Below are 21,741 nucleotides of genomic sequence, written 5' to 3'. Positions count from 1 at the left end.
GCTCTAGTTTCTTCTGTAAACCACGGGGTGCGCTTTTTTGGAGCCTTTTTTAACTTTAGCGGTGCTATGTTATCAATGGTTTCGCGCAGGGCGTCGTTAAAGTTGTTAGTGAGGTTATCAATAGAGCCCACATACTTTGGGAATGGTGCCATTACCGAGGGCAGTAGGTCAGCAAGAGTTGTCGTTGTGGCCGTATTAATGTTGCGGCTGCTGTAGCAGTTATTATTATTATTAGTTTGACGAACATGCGTCTGAACCTCGAATTTTATAAGGTAATGATCGGACAATACTTTAGTATACGGGAGTATCGTAACTTTGGAAGCGGTGATACCCCTGACAAGCACTAGGTCTATCGTATTACCGTTGCGATGCGTGGGTTCATTTATTATTTGTGTGAGACCACAGCTATCAATTATAGTCTGGAGCGCTACGCACGGTGGGTCCGATGGGGTATTCTTATGGATATTAAAGTCCCCCATTATGATTATATTATCGGCGTGTGTCACTAGATCAGCAACGAACTCTGAGAATTCATTGATTAAGTCCAAACAAGGCCCTGGGGGGCGGTAGATAACAGCCAGGTGTAGAGGCAGCGGTGTGACAGACCTCATAGTAAGCACCTCAAACGATTTATATTTATTATTTATGTTAGGACTAAGGTTAAAGTTTTCGTTGTATATTAGTGCGACCCCCCCACCCCTTTTAAGCGGACGGGCAATCTGCGCATGTGTAAAGTTAGGAGGACATGCCTCATTTAGCGCAAAAAAGTTGTTTGGTTTAAGCCAGGTTTCACTGAGACCGATGACGTTAAGATTGTTGTCTCTGATGATATCATTAACTAACAACGTTTTGGGAGACAATGATCTTATGTTTAAAAAACCTATATTATAGGTAGTGGGCTGTTTTAGGGAATTTTTGATCAAATTATCCGTAGTAGGAATATTAATAATGTTGTGTTTATTATGCCCAGTGCATTCAGTATAATTACGACAATATCTAGGAATTGATACGACGGGAATGTTCCGATTGTTTGATTGTTGCTTTGATAAACTGCACGCATCATGGTTAGCCTCCTCAGTAACGGGGATTTTCCGATTGTTTGTTTGTTGCTTTGATAAACTGCACGCATCATAGTTAGCCACCTCAGTAAAACACATGTCCAACTCTGAAACACTCCAAGCAGAAAAAACTTGTTCTAATTTAACTGACTCCTTACCCAGACCAGTAGTCTCGCATCCTTTATTTAAATCCGTCTTCAGGGTGGAGGGAAGTGGTGTTCTGTGGGGATTAGCCTTCTGCTTTGTTTTTAGCCCCGCTCGACATCCGCGTTTCCGATCACACCGCTGGCGTCTGCTCCGTAGACGGCCCCCGCTGCTACTAGACTCCGCTGCTTCACAGGCCGCTGGATGTAGCCGCCGACCTATTCCCATGCTAGTTAGCATGTTTAGCACGCCCGCGTCTATCAGTCCAAAACGGCCCGATATGTCCATATCCAGAAGTGTCTGGCGGTCGTACGTGATCACGGAGTGACCACGATGCGAGCCAGCCATGAAGTCTGCAGAACTGTCCGGCATTTCCGCCAAATGTTCCATCTTTAGCAAGAGCACCGCAGTGTCGCAGCCCGTCCGGGCGCCGCCATCTTGGCATAATTTTTTTTTTTTTTTTTTGTGTGTAATTATTTTGTGTAATTGTAGTCCACACATTAGCCTGCTACTCATCCGCGCGAAAGTTCCGCTCAGCTCAGCCCACCCCCATTAGTTACTGATGCGTCTGTCAAACTTTCGCTCCTACCTAGAAATTTAAAGCCTACAGGAAAAAAGAGTAATTTACATTAATTTATATAGCGGATTTCACAGACAGAATCACAAAGTGATTTACAGTTTGTATCGAAAACGGGGTTGTAAAAAAAGAAAATCTAAGAATAAAAAAAATAAAATAAAAAATAAAATTCAAGTGGAATCTCCTCCCGTTTCTCGCGCCCCACCTGTCATGTCTCTATTCCCCACCAGTGGGGCGCGCCCCACACTTTGAGAAACGCTGAATTAAAGGATGAGGAATAACTTAATAAATTGAGCTTTACATGTTATTTTGTGTGTTGTGTTGTGTGACTTAATCGTTTGAGCAACGTTGAGTTATTGATATATTATTGCTTTGCAGTATTTCGAGTGTTACTATATGGTGATTGCACTAACGTTTGATTTACTGTAACAGTATTAGACTGTTTTTTACGTGTTTATTGAATCGGGGAAAATAATAAAACAGCTGTTTATTCATTTTGGGAGTGAACTGAGTTGTCAGAACGATGGTTTGTAATATATTACGTTATGCATCTAAAGGATGCATAACGTAACCCCAGCCTCTACTGTAGCATCTATTCTATGCGCCTTATAATGCGGTGCGTCTTATATGTGAAATTTTTTTTAAAATAGGCCATTCATTGAAGGTGCGCCTTATAATTAACATGTATTTTCTTTATAGTGCGGAAAATACGGTAAGCTTCAAATTGGGTGTAAAATTAGATCAAAGTTAGATTTCTAAGTCTGGCTTATTTAGCAGAGGTTCTACAACAGCATGCTTAAAATAATTTGGAACAGTCCGTTAAAAAAGACTGCTGTTAGTTATTTTCTGGAAGTGGGGGTGATGACATACCAGACGTCTTGGAACAGACGACGTGGCATAAAGTCAGTGGAACATGCTGCAGGTTGGAGCTGTGATAAAATTTTGTTGAGCGAGGAATGAGACAGTGGGGCAGGTCCCACTGTATACAACTATTATATTAAGAAGTGCTTTAACAACATATATCATCCATCTGATTAATCTTTCTGATCGTATCTCACACTACTAACAGTAGCTATGTGAAGATGGACACATTTAATCGGATTAAAGCCTAACCGGAATAAAAATGCTTCATGCAAACACGCCATTTGGAATATTCTGACCAGATCACACAAGTTTGGATCAAAATTTCTTTCTGATCGAGACGTGTGGTTTATGCCGAAAGTCATCCGGATTGTAGCGCATGAAAGCACATCTTCTGAAATTCGTGTAAGAATTATCCTTACTGTCTCTAAAAGGGGGGGACTAAATTAAATAGTCTCGGAATGAAGCGATTGTCTTGCTGCTGTCTCCCCTCATTCAACATGTGGAAACGTAGCGTTATATACAGTTGATTTTGTTGCTTTAAACGAGACTAGCAAAAACAAAAGTATGGTCTGGAGTGTCATGCGTCAATGTAACAATTAAAGGAAGTATCCAGTTGTCCTAACAAGCTATTTTATTCATGACATTACATTTACTCCAAGTGATAACTGCTAGCTTCAGACACATACACACAATGTTTAAACACGAAGACGCGCCGCAACCTGTACTTAATCACAACATAAAAAGCAGAACAGCCCAATTTCAAAAAGAGAGGTAAAAAACAAAAGTATCGAACAGAAGGAAAAAAATATAAATAAATACTGAGATAATGTCGGACAAGCAGAAATGCAAAAAGCAATGTTTGTTTACAGTGGAAGTTACTGCTTCTTTAGCACCTGCAGTGAGCAAACTCGTCCAAAAGATGGCACTAAAGAACCAATAACATCTTCCGTTTATGTAAGGTTCTGCGCATGTCAAGGAAAAGTATTCCGATTTAAAGGCCTACTGAAATTAGATTTTTTTTTTTAAACGGGGATAGCAGGTCCATTGTATGTGTCATACTTGATCATTTCGCGATATTGCCATATTTTTGCTGAAAGGATTTAGTAGAAAACATCGACGATAAAGTTCGCAACTTTTGGTCGCTAATAAAAAAGCCTTGCCTTTACCGGAAGTAGCAGACGATGTGCGCGTGATGTCACGGGTTGTCGAGCTCGTCACATCCTCACATTGTTTACAATAATGGCCACCAGCAGTGAGAGCGATTCGGACTGAGGAAGCGACGATTTCCCCATTAATTTGAGTGAGGATGAAAGATTTGTGGATGAGGATAGTGAGAGTGAAGGACTAGAAAAAAAAAAAGACAGGGCAGTGGGACTGATTCAGATGTTATCAGACATATTTACTAGGATAATTCTGGAAAATCCCTTATCTGCTTATTGTGTTACTAGTGTTTTAGTGAGATTATATAGTTGTACCTGAAAGTCGGAGGGGTGTGGCCACGGGTGTGGTGACCGCCAGTGTCTCTGAGGGAAGCCACGTTTCTCGACGAGGCGAGGCGAAGGCTGCCGGTCGGGCTGGGCTGGGCTGAGCTTTTTTTTCCTCCCTCCTCCAGGGTGGAAGCATCCCACATTCGGGGGCGGCCGGTCGGAGGAGGCAAGAGAGTCCGCAGCTGCCTCTTTGACAGGTACAAGAGGAACGACGAAAGCTCCGCTCATGTCTACGGTAAGAGCCGACTTATTACCACAATTTTCTCATGGAAACCTGCCGGTTTACATGTGGTAGAGAACCATGTTCGCTTGACCGCTCTGTTCCATAGTAAAGCTTCACCTTCGGGAATGTAAACAAGGAAACACCGGCTGTGTTTGTGTTGCTAAAGGCAGCCGCAATACACCTACATCATTCTTATTTGACGTCTCCATTATTATTGAACAAATTGCAAAAGATTCAGCAACACAGAGTCCAGAATACTGTGTAATTATGTGATTAAAGCAGACGACTTATAGCTGGGATCGGGTTGGAACAACATGTCCGCAACAATCCGTGACGTCACGCGCACGCGTCATCATACCGCAACGTTTTCAACAGGATACTTTGCACGAAATAATTCCAATTTGGTATGTACTTTGATTTAAGGTCATGATTTAGTTCATTTTTGGTAAGAAAAAAATGTGGAAATGTGTTGTATTTCTTTACTAACACAAGACACACTTCCTGTCCATCACTTTTAATGTGTACCGTGCAGAAGATCGGTAGGCCAAAAGTTGGACAAAAGTTCCTCTGCCAAAAACTGGGAATGCACTAAACAGTCACATCCCTTATAAATAACTTACCTCATCTATAAATGACTTGACCAGAGTATCTCTATGCATGACATCTTGAAATATATTCCTACACACAAAGAAGACTGTTAGGATTGTTTTGATATTACACACAAATACTTGTGAAATAAATAAGTAGCTTAAGTAGAAGTAAAAAAAAAAAAAGACAGATTCATAACTTACAAGTCCGGAGTAAAAGTGCCATCGGTGGGTATGACTGTATCCGGAGGTATGTCCTCTTCACTGTCAGTCTTCCAAAGAGTATTAAGCTCAGAGCGCATATAGCGGCGCTGGTTGTATGTATGCTCGTGACAGGGTGGCATTTGCTTGACAGTATTGATGTCAACATCGATGTGTGTGGTCGGGTAAGGGGAGTACAGAACTTGGCGGAAGGGTAGTACAAAGCTACCAGTTGAGTCCTGAAAAAGGGGGGAAAGGGAATCACATACTGATAATCTTACTTCGTGGTATAAGTGGTACAAAAACAATAAATCCTGACAAAAATACACTTGTTTATTGGCAAATGTATGTTATCAAAAACTAACTACATGTCCAAAATTAACCTATGAAAAACTTTTCCTTTTTGTAAGCAGGTTGTTATGCATTGTCTGCATGTGGTTTCTCACATTTTTGATTGTTCCCAATTGTGGAAAAACTGCAAGCACTGTCAAAACAAGTAACTGCATAACAGCCAGTTTGTACCGAAATGACACCTCATAAATGACAGAGAAGCCCCTTAATGTTTGTCTGCGGCTTGTGTTATTCAAAGTCAGGTTATAGACGTGATGGGAATAAGTGGGTGCAATTCAGTTGCATTGCTAGAAAGTCAGCAACAAATTCAGTGCTTATATTACTATATTAGGAAGTTGGTGTGACCCCCCCTAAAGGCACCCTCTACCTTTCCAGGAAGGTCTAATTAATGTAATTGTATTTTCTATATGGCGTTAGAGTTAAACAAAATTAGTAGCAATCACATTACAGTTGGGATATCGTGTGTGGGTTTCGTATTAGAGTTGGCAGACACACACGCATGTCGTGCACATTTATATGATTACCCCAAATGTAAATGTATAGAAATTATTAAAATGTAAAGCTGGCAACAGCGCGCAAGCATGTGTTTGGGTCGTTACATCAGCCCAGCCTCCCGTATTGCACTCGCACACACACACACAATGATGCGCAAGAGTATGTGTGCACCCCAAGTGTACCGTATTTTCGCACTATAAGGCGCACCTAAAAACCTAAAATGTTCTCAAAAGATGACAGTACGCCTTATAATTCGGTTCGCCTTAAATATGAACCAATATTGAGCCACAACAGGTCTCGCAACTACGGTAAGCAGCCACCGACTTCATTTTCCCCCGTAGAAGAAGAAGCGCGCTACAGTTAGTAGAACAACTGTGTTTTTATTACTGTGTATTTGATAGGTGCCGTCGGAAATTCAACTATTTATTTTATTTATATATATAATAAAATAAATAAATATAGCTAGAATTCACTGAAAGTAAAATATTTCATACATACATATAGATATATGTATATATATATATATATATATATATATATATATATATATATATATATATGAAATACTCGAGTTGGTGAATTATACTCCTCCCCTCTTAACCACGCCCCCAACCCAAACCACGCCTCCGCCCCACCCCCGACCACGCCCCCCACCTCCCGAAATCGGAGGTCTCAAGGTTGTTAGCAAGTATGATTTCAGTGCACCTCCCGACAATCAACCGGTGCAACCAATTTCCCGAATTTGTCCCAATTTTCACCCGGCTGATCAACCTTTTTTCAGTGATGTACCCCCTGTGAACATTTTTTTAAATTCAAGTACCCCCTATTCAGAGAAAAGCAATTTTGGTTGGAAAAAAAGAGATAAAGAAGTAAAATACAGTATTATGTCATCAGTTTCTGATTTTTTTAATTGTATAAGAGTGCAAAATATTGCTCATTTGTATTGGTCTTTCTTGAACTATCTGGAAAAAAAGATATAAAAATAACTAAAAAACTTGTTGAAAATTAAACAAATTATTAAATTATAAATAGATTTCTACACATAGAAGTAATCATTAACTTGAAGTGCCCTCTTTGGGGATTGTAATTTAGATCCATCTGGATTCATGAACTTAATTCTAAACATTTCTTCACAAAAAAAGAAATCTTTAACATCAATATTCATGGAACATGTCCACAAAAAATCTAGCTGTCAACACGGAATGTTGCATTGTCGCACTTCTTTTCACAGTTTATGAACTTACATTCATATTTTGTTGAAGTGTTATCCAATAAATATATTCATTAAGGGTTTATGAATTGCTGCTATTTTTTAGAATGTTTTTAATAAATCTCACTTGTCCCTTTGGCATACCTTCACGTACCCCCAGGGGTTCGCGTACCTTCAATTAGAGGACTACTGCTCTACAACTTGTCATTGCGCACGTTTTACATTACACAACCAAAGTGATAGCTCTGTATCATATTGTGTGAGACTTGTGCAGAACAACGTTAGTGGCTGCAAGACGTACTTGCTCAACAGCCATACAGGTCACACTGAGAGTGGCCGTATAAACAACTTTAACACTGTTACAAATATGCGCCACACTTTGAACTCACACCAAACAAGAATGACAAACACATTTTGGGAGAACATCCGCACCCTACACAACTTAAACACAAGAGAACAAATACCCAGAACACCTTGCAGCCCTAACTTTTCCGGGCTACAATAGACATCACCTCAACCGACGCAAGTAGGGAGGGTGGGGGCATGGGGAGTGGGTGGTAGCAGGGGTGTGTATATTGTAGCCCGGAAGAGTTAGGGCTGCATGGGATTTTGGGTATTTGTTCTGTTGTGTTGATGTTGTATTACGGTGCGGATGTTCTCCTGAAATGTGTTTGTCATTCTTGTTTGGTGTGGGTTTACAGTCTGGCACATATTTGTAACAGTGTTAAAGTTTTTTTACTGTCACCCTCAGTGTGACCTGTGTAGCTGTTGATCAAATATGTCTTGCAATAGCACACGTGCGTACTGCACAGCCAGATGCAACATATAATTGGGCTTGCACGCAGTCTGTACAGAATGTAGAGGGCGCTAAAGGCAATGCCATCATGGCACCCCCTGAATATTGTTGATTGGGTAAATATTAGCAGGGATTTAGAGAGAATGGACTCCCTGAATTTCAGGCGACTCCCTGGAAAATTAGGAACGTTGGCGAGTAAGACGCTGTCAAGTGCCGTTCATATTAAACTCGCGGGCCGCACCAACATTAAATTGTCATATCAAAGTGCGGGCCGCAAAATAACGTCACGGGCCCCATGTTTGAGACCCCTGATCAAAAGGATGCATAACGTAACCCCAGCCTCTACTGTCCCATCTATTCTATGCGCCATATAATGCGGTGCGTGCGCCTTATATATGAACAAAGTTTTAAAATAGGCCATTCATTGAAGGTGCGCCTTATAATCCGGTGCGCCGGTAGTTGTTTCTATTTTTATTGATTAGGGACAAGCATGTTTTTGTTTTTTATTTCAGCTTTATAAAATTTGCCTGTCAGATTGTGTATTTCAGATTTGCTTGGAACAGTTTGTGATGTACGCAGTGTTTTTATCATTTGAATAAAGTCCTTATCTTTAATAGTATCCATCCATCCATCCATCCATCCATCTTCTTCCGCTTATCCGAGGTCGGGTCGCGGGGGTAGCAGCCTAAGCTGGAAAGCCCAGACTTCCCTCTCCCCAGCCACTTCGTCTAGCTCTTCCCGGGGGATCGCGAGGCGTTCCCAAGCCAGCCGGGAGACATAGTCTTCCCAACGTGTCCTGGGTCTTCCCCGTGGCCTCCTACCGGTTGGACGGGAGGCGTTCGGGTGGCATCCTGACCAGATGCCCGAACCACCTCATTTGGCTCCTCTCGATGAGGAGGAGCAGCGGCTTTACTTTGAGTAAAGCCTTTAATAGTAGTGACAGGTAATCCTGGTTTTGTCCTCCATTTTGTCATTGTTTGATGTAGTCACATACTATATAAAAGTGTTGAATATTTAGTTTAATGGCATTGCTTGCCCTCTTGGTGCCACCACTGTTGTCATCTGAGCTTGTTTGTAACTGTGTCGTCAGTATTTTGTCAGAGCAACTACTGCATTTAAAAAAACTAATTATTTTTAATCAAAGAATTAGCAAAGCAAAAGTGTAAACGTAGGTCATGTCCACACAAACACAGATACTTATTAAAGGCACTCTTATCTCCGTGTTTAAGCCTCTTGTCCACACGCAGGCACATACTTTTGTCTTGAAAAACAAAGACTTTTTACAAACGCTGATCAAAGTGTGGAGATCCAAGACTCTCCGCTCACCGTCTGCGTGTATACGGCACAGAGACTTGTGATGATGTCACAGTTATGTGTTGTCATTTCCAAGCTAAACAACACTGCCTTGCGGGCTTTAAACACACTATAAGAGGACTTAGTGTATGTTTTAACATAAACATGCTGCTCTTTCCACTCAACATTAATAAAAAAGACACATCAAATCCGGCTTTGCGACACTCCCACCAGCACAAATGGCAGTCAGCTGTTTTGGATATGACCGCTGTCGAACCTCCACCTGACGGGACAACTTTGACAAGCAAGACTTTTTGCTCTGTCTCATAAGAAAGGTGCAACATAATCTCGTGCTTTTAGACCTTGTTTAACAACAAATCATGAAGTTACCTTACGTGTCTTGCTTCCATTTTAGTAGATAGAGCGACCATGCTCGCACATAAAAAGCAACTAAGCAACTAAAAACTTGTAGTGTGTACATTATACGCTCAATTACAGATGAAATATATTACTATATCGATGATTAAATGCTTTAGAATTCTCTTCAAACATGCAAAAGGGTTTTCTTGGTTTGTTAGTGCGTCATGATTTCAGAAAAAATGTACACTTCACTGCACATGTAATACATCACAATGTTGCTGAACACGTTATAATTGTATGAGTGTTGGGTTTCAGCAGCAGAAGTGTGAATTTGCTCTTTAAGAATGTTCCCAGGATTCTGTGTGTACATGCAGGCACATTTTAAAGATAATGTATATGTCATTGTACATCTAAAGTCTATCAAAATAAACATAATAATGCCACCGAGTCAGATATTGCTGCTTTTTTCAGGCTTCTGATTGGACAATATGTGCATGACAGCAGGTGTATGTGTTTGTGTGTAGACATAGACAGTTTCGAAACTACACTTGTGTGGATAGAGATTGTTTTAAACCCAAATGTGTTTTTGAAACTCTCCGTATTCGTGTGGACATGGCCTTAGCAAAGCAAAAGTGTAAATTTATAAGCAAATATTACTAGTAGTTTATAAAGAGTGGTGACAGGAATATGGTACAAGTATTAGCTTCAGCCAACTTTCAGTTGGGTAGATGTCACGATGAATCCCCGGCCGATGAGTGTTCACACATCAGGTGTTCACACATTTGACTTGTAAAATGCATTCAGTATTGTTTTGGCGTAGAGAAATCCAGCTTTCCTATACGACAGATAAGTAAAACATCTTGGATCTCCTTCGTATCTTACTCCTAGTTACTCACTTTTAGCTGCACTGTTATAGAGCTTGGATATCTTAGAATATATCTTGGATATATTCTATACTTTTCCCACCCACCGACAAGACAAAAATAAATTTGATTTTATTTCATTTCTGTCAACATTTTTGTCTCGTTTTTATATGTTGACTTAACTGTCAAGTGATTTTGTCACCGTCTTAGCCTACTGTGCATTTGTTTTGACTAGTCATTGTCTTAGTTTAGTCAATGGAAAGTAAGTAGTTGAATAACTAAGATGCACATTATTATTCTACAACTTTAACACTGGTGTGCATTTTTTTCTGAGTATTGGTGGCATCTCCTGCCTTTGATGAAATGTCCAATTTGAATGTGCTGGCTGCAAGTTGACCTGTTTGCAGCCCTTCTTGTAAAATGTAACTTTCCAGTGCTGCTTTGATGCTGTGCGTGGTGACATCATTCTTGCCTTCAGGAATCTTATAAGGCAGGGGTGCCCAAACATTTTGCCTCAAAGGTCAACGTGAGATTGTGCCAATGGGCCGCGGGCCAAACACAGCACTTAACACATACAGAAGCACCATGAGTGAAGCATTCAAGTGGAAATGTACTTTTTTTTTTTTTTAATTCCTATCATTCAAAATCATTATGAGACATGACAATGTTTTTTTTGCATTCTAAATATTAAATAAATGCAATCAAAATTTTGAAATGGAGCCTACAAAGACCACACATTTTACATATAAAGCCCTTAAAAAAACATCTAAACATATCCATTGAGGTTTTATATACATGATATAGGTATATATGTAATGTAGTAATGGGTACATTTATGATAACATTTGATATTTAGGTATTTTGATAATTTTAAGCATACGCGGCACATTACTTCAGAAAACGTAACACGTTTGCTTTTTTTTTCTTCATCACTGATTATTATTCACTGCAGACTTCATTAGAGCGAACAAACATAATAAAACATCACATGTATGATGTCATTAGGATGCCGACTGCTGGGATGTTCATATATTCCCATTTAGATAAAGAATGTCTCATAATCCTCTCAAAGAGGTGGTCCTCGCCAGGTTCGAGTATTAAATGGCTGTCAAAGTAAACCAACTTGTCTGAATAACTATTCAGACTTCCGTCTAGGTGAGAGGCATGATTTAGGATCTACAATAAACTTACAGGGAGCCAATAAAACGAGAAAGCGGCAGACCACTGTAGTGGAATTTCTGACTTTTATACCATATTTATTGTCTGTTCAAGTCCGAAAAAGAAAGTCTATCAAAAAGCCTAATCTGAATCACTGGAAGAGCAAATGTAGGGGAAATTTGAATTTGGGGTTGCTCCAACCAGTCTACAAAATGTTATGACTGTTTGTTATTACTAAGAGATCCACGATTGTTTGGAGCCAGCAGTTGCAAAACAATTAGACCTTGACACATGAGGAAAACCTATAAAAAGCGAGAGGACCAATATTTGATATGATTCGCTTGATTTCGATGATCCACGTCTCTCCGGAGGGACGATGTCTGTTAACATGGGCAATTTAATCTAACCTGTACTTTTTGATATAGGGTAAATAAAACTTTTGTACTAAAACCACTTTGTTTGCAGTTTAAGCTTCGGACCTTCCACCACAAAAGTGGCGTCACGAAAAGGATGGTCTAGAACGCTGCAAGTCGACACCTGCTCCCGGTCTTTCTCTCAGGCAGACGGAGGTTTGCACGCGCGCATCTAAAGGTAAGCAATTTTGCTTAAAGTGTAAAGCTGTCTGTCTGGAGATGACCGGGATTGGTAAGACTAATTACTGAACCTGTTTTTGATAAAAAAGCTAGGTCTAGCAGGTTTTCCAAAAACAACCTGGAATGGGGTAAATTATGTTTGGATTGGGTTGTTTTATATGTGATTATATTGTCTGTGTGTTCGTCTGAAAACTTTTGATGTCTTGTTTTAATAATAAGGGGAATTGTTAATAGAATTATGGTGGTTCAGGAGTGTGGTGCACAAACGATTTGAGACCTCCCCCCCTCTCAGCAAGTACGCCAGTTTAGCACAGTTTGGGTGCAGCTAAAGTAAAGGCATTTTTAACTACATGGCGGTACATTTGACTATAAAAAAAAAAATTGTTACGTTTGTGAATGTGCGACACATTTGTCTTGGTGGAGCTGTAGCGGTATAAAAGCCTCATTTTGAGTGACCTTACCAGTGACTCCGGTAAAGGGGATTGGTTGTCACGAGTTCTGATTAGTGGGCTGCAGTTAGACGGATGGAGATTGGGCTCCATACGGTAGAGGATTGGTGAAACTTGGTGAAGCTGTATGGAACTGACCAAACATGGGGCGGTATAGCTCGGTTGGTAGAGCGGCCGTGCCAGCAATTTGAGGGTTGCCGGTTCGATCCCCGCTTCCGCCATCCTAGTCACTGCTGTTGTGTCCTTGGGCAAGACACTTTACCCACCTGCTCCCAGTGCCACCCACACTCGTTTAAATGTAAAAATTAGATATTGGGTTTAACTATGTAAAGCGCTTTGAGTCACTAGAGAAAAAGCGCTATATAAATATAATTCACATCACTTCACATGCCTGTAGAATTATTGGGTGATTCCCAGTGACTTACAGGAACTTAAATTTGAGGTGTGATTTCCGTGATTGGTCAGTTTGTTGTCACAGGGTCTGCTCCGCTGGACGGGTTAATCGTTGTTTTATGAATAAGAAGGGGACCTGTGTTGGTGTTTTGAGACGGCCGGTCCACAAAAAGCACGTGTGCATAATTGTTTATATTTGTCCGGACATGGGGTGGGTAGAATTTTGTTAATGTGTGTGTGAATTGGTGAATGTTGAGAAGTGTGTGGATGTGGAGTGGTTCAGTTTTTGTTGGTACATTTATACTGTATGTATGCGTATTCTAATAATAATTATGCATGCACCTACGGGTCTGATCTGTTTTATTTCCCTCGCTTGAAAGATAACCATTGCTCCCACACTCCCACCTCCTTCCGCTTGTTGTGCTGCGAACTTCACGCTTTTCTCACATCCCTGCTAATCTGTAAAAGTTGGGAAATTGTCCAAAATGTGTGTGTTTATGAGAAGATAGACAAAGTTTATGTTCAGAAAGCATGAGTGAATGATCCATCCATCCATTTATCAATTTCCGCTTATCGGAGGTCGGGTCACGGGGGCAGCAGCCTAAGTAGAGATGCCCGGACTTCTCCCTCCCCTAGCCATTTCGTCCAGCTAAAAGTGAATGATAAATGTTGATTATTATTATTAAGGTCTGATATAGCACAGCTGTGCTACTGGGTGAGAAAAATAGTTGACTGTTGAGGGTTGTTTTTAATTGTGTTGGTGATTCCGCCCGGTTATCTTTGTGGGTGTGATTGGGACTGTACGATATTGTAGTTTTGTAAAAAGGGTCTGAGATTTTGACTAAGGAAAAAGGCTCTCTGTCTTTGATAAAGAAAAAATTGTTTTGCACGTGTGATGCAGTAATAAAAAGAGGTGTTTTGAGAGATAAGACATAGCTGTTTAACGATTACCGTCCATTCCTTTCGGAATATATTTTTGTTGAAAGTTTGAAATAGTACACGGTGTGAATGAGAATAAAGGAACCTCTGTTAGGAGACATTTTGAGATAAGAGATGTGTCTTGGAAATAAAGGCGTGTGACGAGGCTGTGTGACGTGCTGCACGTTAGACGTGGGCCGGGGAGGTGTGTCACTGTTAGCATAGCATAGCATATCTTAGATTAGCATAAGGATTAGTTTAGCATTGAGCTAGGCTAGCAAAAATTAGCTTACTGAGGCATAGTAAGGCTAGGTTAGCATTTAGCTTGGCATTACTAGGTGTGTTTGGACAGCTGTTCTCAGTCTGATGAGTGTACTGGTAGTATGTGCTTGCTAATTCCAGTAAAATAAAATATATATGAATAAATAAACATTTAAATATAAATTAATACATTTGGATTGTGGGACATCGAAGCATAGGTTGATTCATCATTCATTTATTTTATGTGTTTAGTATTAAGGTTTGCACAGCCTTGAGGCTGTATTGATCCAGTTCCTGTGTGGGAGTTAAGATACACACGCACACACATCATAGATTACAACACATTGTAGCTCTGAATTAATAGTTATATAACAAATAAATTAACATATTAATTTTAATGTGATGAAGATAAATTGATTATTTAAATATATTGACATTTTAATTGTTTTAAGAATAATCACAATAGAAGAACATTTTAAGTTATATTCTAAAATATTTTTAACTTTTATCTGTGTAACCGGGTTTAATCAAAATATTGTCGACGTTTATAGTCACACCTGTGTGAATCATTGAGTCTGAGTCACAGGTTTGGTCATGAACATACTTACAACATAATACATCAGATAATTTCATATCATTTCACATTACATTATGTCCTAAAAGGAGTAGGAAGAAGCAAAGCTTATTTAATCATACCCCTTTCCCAGGTCAGAGTGTTTACAAATATATACATTCATTCACTGACCTTTTTATAGTATTATAGTAGAATGAAGTCCGTGAATGAGTAATACAGCAGTTTTGTAATATGTAATTAGTTAATTCAGTCATTATTAACATACTGAGATAAAGAATATCTTATTTTCAAAAGGGTTGAAAGTGTTTCTAATAATTTTTCTTCTTTGTACTTGGAAGCGCTATTGATTTGAACGGCCTCTTAAAGTGGATCATATCAGTACAATGTTTAACTTCTTTACTTAATCCATTCCATAATTTAATTCCACATACTGATATGCTGAAGATGTAGGTGTTGTACGTGCATACAAATGTTTTAAATTAGATTTTCCTATAAGGTTATATTTCTCCTCTTCAGTTGAGAAGAATTTTTGTACATTCTTTGGTAGCAAGTTACAATTGACTTTGTATATCGTTTTAGTTGTTTGCAATGTTACCAAATCAGCGAACTTTAATATTTTTGACTCAATAAATAAATGGTTTGTATTCTCTTTATACCAAACATGATGTATTATTCTAATTGATCTTTTTTGTGGCACAATAACAAGGTTTGTGGAACCCCACAAATTACTCTTCTTGGCCGTGATTTAGTCTTATTAATTTCCACATATTGAGAACTATTACTTTAACTATTTGACCACTGTAGTGAAGCACCTCTTCTGCAATACTTTTGCAGTTTATGGTGTATTGAGATAGGATTGTAAGGAAAATGTCTGCTGTGGTGGAGTTCTTTTGAAAATGAATACAATAAAAGTAAGTTTTAAGTTGTTTAACTTTAAAACGTAGACTAACATTTTTAGGTTGGAGTATTTTATTTTTATTTAGACATTGCATTACATAATGTGGTGAGCTAAGATAGGATAGATAAGGTGGCACACTAAAATCTCAACAGCTTTAATAATAATAATAATAATAATAATAATGGATTAGATCTATATCGCGCTTTTCTATTGTTAGATACTCAAAACGCTCACAGAGAAGTGGGAACCCATCATTCATTCACACCTGGTTGTGGTAAGCTACATCAGTAGCCACAGCTGCCCTGGGGTAGACTGACGGAAGCGTGGCTGCCAGTTTGCGCCTACGGCCCATCCGACCACCACCTATCATTCATTCATCATTCATTCACCAGTGTGAGCGGCACCGGGGGCAAAGGGTGAAGTGTCCTGCCCAAGGACACAACGGCAGCGACTATGATGTCTATAGGTGGGAAGCGAACCTGCAACCCTCAGGTTTCTGGCACTACCGCTCTACCCACTACGCCATGCCGCCCCTGCTTTCAGTTAGCTATAGACTTTTGATAGTATAATGCAAATAATTATAAACTTTAAAACCGTTTGCTTTGAATAGTTTTGAATGATGATTACAAATAAAAGCTAGATTAATAACTATAATAAGAATCGAAATGTAAAAGTGTTACAAAGGACAGAAGTGTTGGTCGGCTTACCATTTAGCACACGACCTTGGGTGTGTGTGTGGACCGCACTATCAAAATAATGGTGGAATGGAATCTGGAGAGACGGGAATAAATGCATGCTTTTGTTTTGTAGAATATCACGCACGACAGGAAGCCAGAGTGCACAACTAACTAACTGATAGACACAAACAGCATATGTTATGATAATCAGTTAGACGACTCATACCAGGAGGCCTTTGACTCTTTTTTATATATATATGTTGGAACTCAGAGAGTGGCTGCTCATGTTGACATATCTTTGCAATAACTAACATGGTATAAGATGGACACAAATGCTGTCCCACATTGTTCCCTTGCTCTCTGTACCGCCTACGAAACCAAAGACTTAGGTTCAATGATAAAACAGACCGTAGCTGCTGCTGATTGAACCGACACCCAAATACCACATTTTCGATTGTTTCGGTTGTCTGTTAAACACATAGCTATGGGCTGCAGATAGACACTCCGGCTGTAGGAGGAGTTAGCAGCTACACAACAGTTGAGCTAAAATGAGCTAAAACAACACATTTGCATATCAAATAATTATAGTTGCTTATTACATACACAAAGTCACTTAGAGACAGAAGTCTGGTAGAAAGTATTCAGTAACAAACGTGTCCGCATCATTCAACTTTCTACAACAGAAACCATACTGAACAAATCCAGCAATTACTGTCAGACTCTAATCTGGGGTACCTTTGTCTATCGGAGACATAGGTAAAACCTACAACACCCTTTGTTCTAATTAATGTCCTGGGGTACAAGATTACAGAAAAAACAGATCAAGTGACAAATGGGGGAGGAGTTATGATTTATGTAAGGGAAAACATTAAAAGTGAACAAATAACCCTCCCAGTAGATCATCTTGAGAGTGTTGAAATTAAAATCACATTTTCCTCAGAAATGTATTTCAAGGTAATTGTAGCATACCGACCACCCACAGCTAAAGACATTTTTCTCAATTCATTTTCAGACATCAAACAGCAAAATATGAAAGAATTAAACGTTATGGGGGACATTAATCTGGACTGGTTAAAAAAGTCACGTAGAAAGAAACTTAACAATATTATAAACGGCTTCTACATGACACATGATAATCAGCCCTACTAGAATTACATTGGATACAAAAATCAACGAGATCATCTTTAAATACACTAAAACAAAACCCAGAAAAAAAAGTGCTAAAATAAAAATACCTTGGATTAATGAAACAATTTGGATTCTAATGATAAATCGGGACTCAGCTCTCAAAAGAGCAATTAATATAGGTCTAAATAGGGGTCGTATGATTAAAAAAAAAAATTTGAGGAGCAGAGTTACAATGCTTATACGAAAGTCTAGGGCTGACTTTCACTTACAATCAATCAAAGCTGCAAAAGGGAACATTAGACAGCTATGGAAAACCATTGACAAACTCACTGGAAGAAAGCGAGCAAGAAACAACACTATAAGATTAAATATCAATGGCGGTACTATCACAGACAGACTGGACATAAGTAATCATTTTAATGAACATTTCATCCAGTCTGTTCAAACCCTGAATAAAAAGTCCCTCAAAATCAGTGCAAAGAATTGCCATTTATTCAGGATGGACTAAGTTTAGAATAAACAAATGAAACAAAGGTAAACAAAATCCGCCCTGCATTATCAAACTCACGATCTCAAGATATGTACGGTCTGGACACTTTCTTCCTAAAAACGTATAAAGATAGTCTTACTGCTCCTATGACAACATTGATGAATAAATGAATAACAGAAAAAAACTTTCCCTACCACGTTGAAAACTGTTACTATCATCCCAATCCATAAAGCAGGAAATAAACAAGACGACAACAAGTACAGATCAATTAGCCTTCTCTCTGTTATATCAAACGGAATATAAAAATTTTAGTTATAAAAAGTGGCTTTGGAACAATCAAACTGCTCACACGATCACGAAGATGGGCATAATGTGTTGACATATCAACTTAATGTGTATTATATTTATCCATTTTTGTTGTAAATTGTGAGGTGTGTCTGTTAAAATCATGGTAGTGTTTACAAATGATGACAGGTGTGAACAAGAGCATGTATTGTCTTTGTGTGATGATGTAAATAAGTTGTGGTTATATTAAATAAGTATGTGTCAATTAAAGGGCATTTTATGACTTTTCTTAATTTGATTACATGCTAGATTATGATTATTTATTGATTAATTATTAATTATTATTATATATACATTATTAATTATGATTAATTAGTGTCATAATTTTATTGTATGATTTTTGTATTCCTTTAATTTAGGTAGCCATGGACTGCAGAGGGAAAGAAGCTATTTAGATATAATCTGGTACAAAACATATCTGTTTTTGAACAATGTTTCTGTGTGGTGTCCTATCACATAAAGACTAAATTAAATAAACTACTTAGTGAATTATTGAGGCCGCAATAATTCACTATGTGTTGTAAAATATCAAATTACTATTGCAAAAGTAAACATTGACCTCAAACATGACCTGTCCTCCGCCTCTGCTTTTGCTGCGCTTGACTATCAGCTGCCTTTTCTTTTTCTTGGATGTTTCTGAAAGTGCTACTACTACTACCACTACTACTATTACTATTGCTGCTACAACTAACACTGTCCATTTTTCAGGGACAAAGGAAGGAGGAGGTGAAATAGGACTGTGTCAAGTTTGAGCGCGTCAAGGTTTATTGCGAACAACCCCAACCTCAAAGAAGGGTGCCAATTCAGTAATTAAATATTCTGTACATGATTTAATACCCCGACTTGGTTTCTCCAAAAAAGATTAGGTTAAACAACGGAAACCATTTAAAAATAAAAACTTATTAAGCCCTGGTCGAAAAGGCTCTTGGACTAGAAAATAGGTTCATCATCAGTCCCGAGGTAATGTTGAAAAGGATGAATTCTTATTCATCCTTTTCAACATTACCTCGGGACATCAAAACAAAATCTGTGCACGGACCAAATTGAATTTGATTGACAAGTTGCCATTAGCGTGAATGATCATTTCAATGTCCCTGAATACAATTGTTTTGCGCTTTTGAATTTTTCACCCTGTAAGCTACATACAGATCGGCCCTTCCCAGGACATAAGTGTCAACGGAAGGAAGAATCAACGTGAGACCAAAAAGGTAATTATAAAATAAAAAAGATGCAGAATTAGGGTGTCAGTTCCTTTGTGCAGATTCGAGGATGACAGGCCGCCACTCCAGATTCCCTTCCACCCACCGACAGGGTCAGGGTCAAAGTCGGATCCCAGACCTGTTCCCGAGACCTGACTGGGAGGAACCTCAGAGAAGAGAAAACACCTTGCCAACGATGACGAGAACGACTAAGGTTGCCAGCCACTATGTGTCCGTCGGACTTCCAGCAGCTGTGGAAGGAGGTGTCGGGAGTATCAAACGGCGAGGACCTGGATCGAGCACCAACAGCTCCAACCCCCCCCTCCCTTGCCTTCCCCATCTTGGCCAGAGCGCACATGCCCCTGCACAGTTTACCCAGTGGACAGAGACACACACCCCAAAAAGAGACAAAGCCGGACTGTTTGAGTGGATCTCCTTCTCCACTGGGACAGCCAAAAGCCCAACGAGGTGTCGGCAAGCCACCAGCCTGTGGCACCACCGAGGAATCTACACGAGCACTAATCGAGCATGGACTCATACGAAATTCAGTTTTGTTCAAAATCAATTGGTAACTACATTCATTGCAAATGCCGGAGAAAGAATTCTGCAACAGCTTACAGTCATAAGTCTATATTCATTTTAAACAGATTTTGTTTGATTGAGCATTAATGTGAAATACATCCAAATAAGCTTATGTATATATATGTTAATCTAATTAAGTTCAATGATATAGATGATCAAAGTATTCTGTTTTCCCATTTTACTAAATCAAAGGGGAGACCACTAATTGTGTTTTATGAGATGGTTTTTACTGGAGGCTGATAACAGCGATCGCTCAGTGAGGGTCGTAGATGAATTTTCGCCCCGCATAACAACATTGGGGTTTTTGCCTCTATCTGTGGTAGAAATTTAAAGTAGGTGGCCTAGGTCAGAAATCGGTATGGTCCAGGGTTCTAGAACCCTGGAAGGGGGGTATGTAGTGGAATTTCTGACTTTTATACCATATTTATTGTCTGTTGAAGTCCGAAAAAGAAAGTTTATCAAAAAAACGATTCTGAATCACTGGAAGAGCAAATGTAGGAGAAAGTTGAATTTGGGGTCGCGCCAATCAGTCTACAAAATGTTATGACTGTTTGTTATTACTAAGAGATCAACGATTGGTTGGAGCCAGTGACACATGAGGAAAACATATAAAAAGCGAGTGGACCAATATTTGATATGATTCGCTTGATTTTGATCATGGGCAATTTAATCCAAACTGTACTTTTTGATATTGGGTAAATAAAACTTTTGTACTAAAACCACTTTGTTTGCAGTTTAAGCTTCGGACCTTCCACCACACCACTCGATGATGTAAACATAGGGACACACGGAAGAGATTATGGCGACCACAATAGTTTGTCTGCGTTAGCCCTTATAGTAACAATATCACTAATTCTTTGTTAATATTTAAATCACAAATTCAAATAGAGTATTGTTGGAGGTTTTTGAAAGGTTATTTATTGGATATTATGGGCAAAATAGGGAAGCTTCCATTAGCTCTGCTGTAAGCTGACTTTTTTTAATTTTTATTTTCAAGTTAGAATGCATAAAGAAAATAAATCCATACATCGTCATGTCTTTCATAATGATTGTGAACGATAGGAAAAAATCCAAAAGAAAGTGTAGTTCCCCTTTAAGACCAAGGCTGTCAAATTCGTTTTCACTGAGGGCCACCTCGCATGTTTGGCTGTCCTCAAAGAGTCACTTGCAACAGTGAGTAATAAATTATTACAAATGTATAAGGATTCACCTCATGATATTATTATAAAATTGCATCTGTCAATCTGTGTTGGCCCTGCGATGAGGTGCTGACTTGTCCAGGGTGTACCCCGCCTTCCGCCTGAATGCAGCTGAGATAGGCTCCAGCACTCCCTACAACCCCGAACGGAACAAGCAGTAGAAAAAGAATGCATATGGATTCTTATATATTTTTTACATACACTGTAAAAAAATATTTACAATGTCAACTCATTCGCCACAATTGTATCATAGAATTGACGGTATTTTTACAGCATATTACTGCAAATGGCAAAATGATACTACTATTGTTTCACGGTAAAATTCTGGCGACAGAGCAGCCAGTATTTTATTACAAAATTTACAGTGG

General features: G+C 39.1%; 1 protein-coding gene across 2 annotated transcripts in view; it reads right to left on the bottom strand.

Annotated features, from left to right (window-relative positions):
• Positions 1-21,741, bottom strand: part of c9orf72 (C9orf72-SMCR8 complex subunit) — an 87,815-nt gene that overhangs the window by 14,030 nt on the left and 52,044 nt on the right. For both annotated transcript variants that reach the window (XR_009806105.1, XM_061895054.1), the window contains exons 7-8: positions 5,145-5,380; positions 4,974-5,031 (exon numbers count right to left, since the gene is read on the bottom strand). Coding sequence is in view for 1 of the 2 variants with exons in the window: in XM_061895054.1 (XP_061751038.1) it covers positions 4,974-5,031; positions 5,145-5,380 (294 nt within the window). In the remaining variant the exon portion in view is untranslated. The remainder of the gene's footprint in view (positions 1-4,973; positions 5,032-5,144; positions 5,381-21,741) is intronic.

This window comes from Nerophis ophidion, linkage group LG03 (assembly GCF_033978795.1).
Source record: "Nerophis ophidion isolate RoL-2023_Sa linkage group LG03, RoL_Noph_v1.0, whole genome shotgun sequence".
NCBI classification, from domain to species: domain Eukaryota; kingdom Metazoa; phylum Chordata; class Actinopteri; order Syngnathiformes; family Syngnathidae; genus Nerophis; species Nerophis ophidion.
This window is presented reverse-complemented; position numbering and strand designations above follow the sequence as displayed.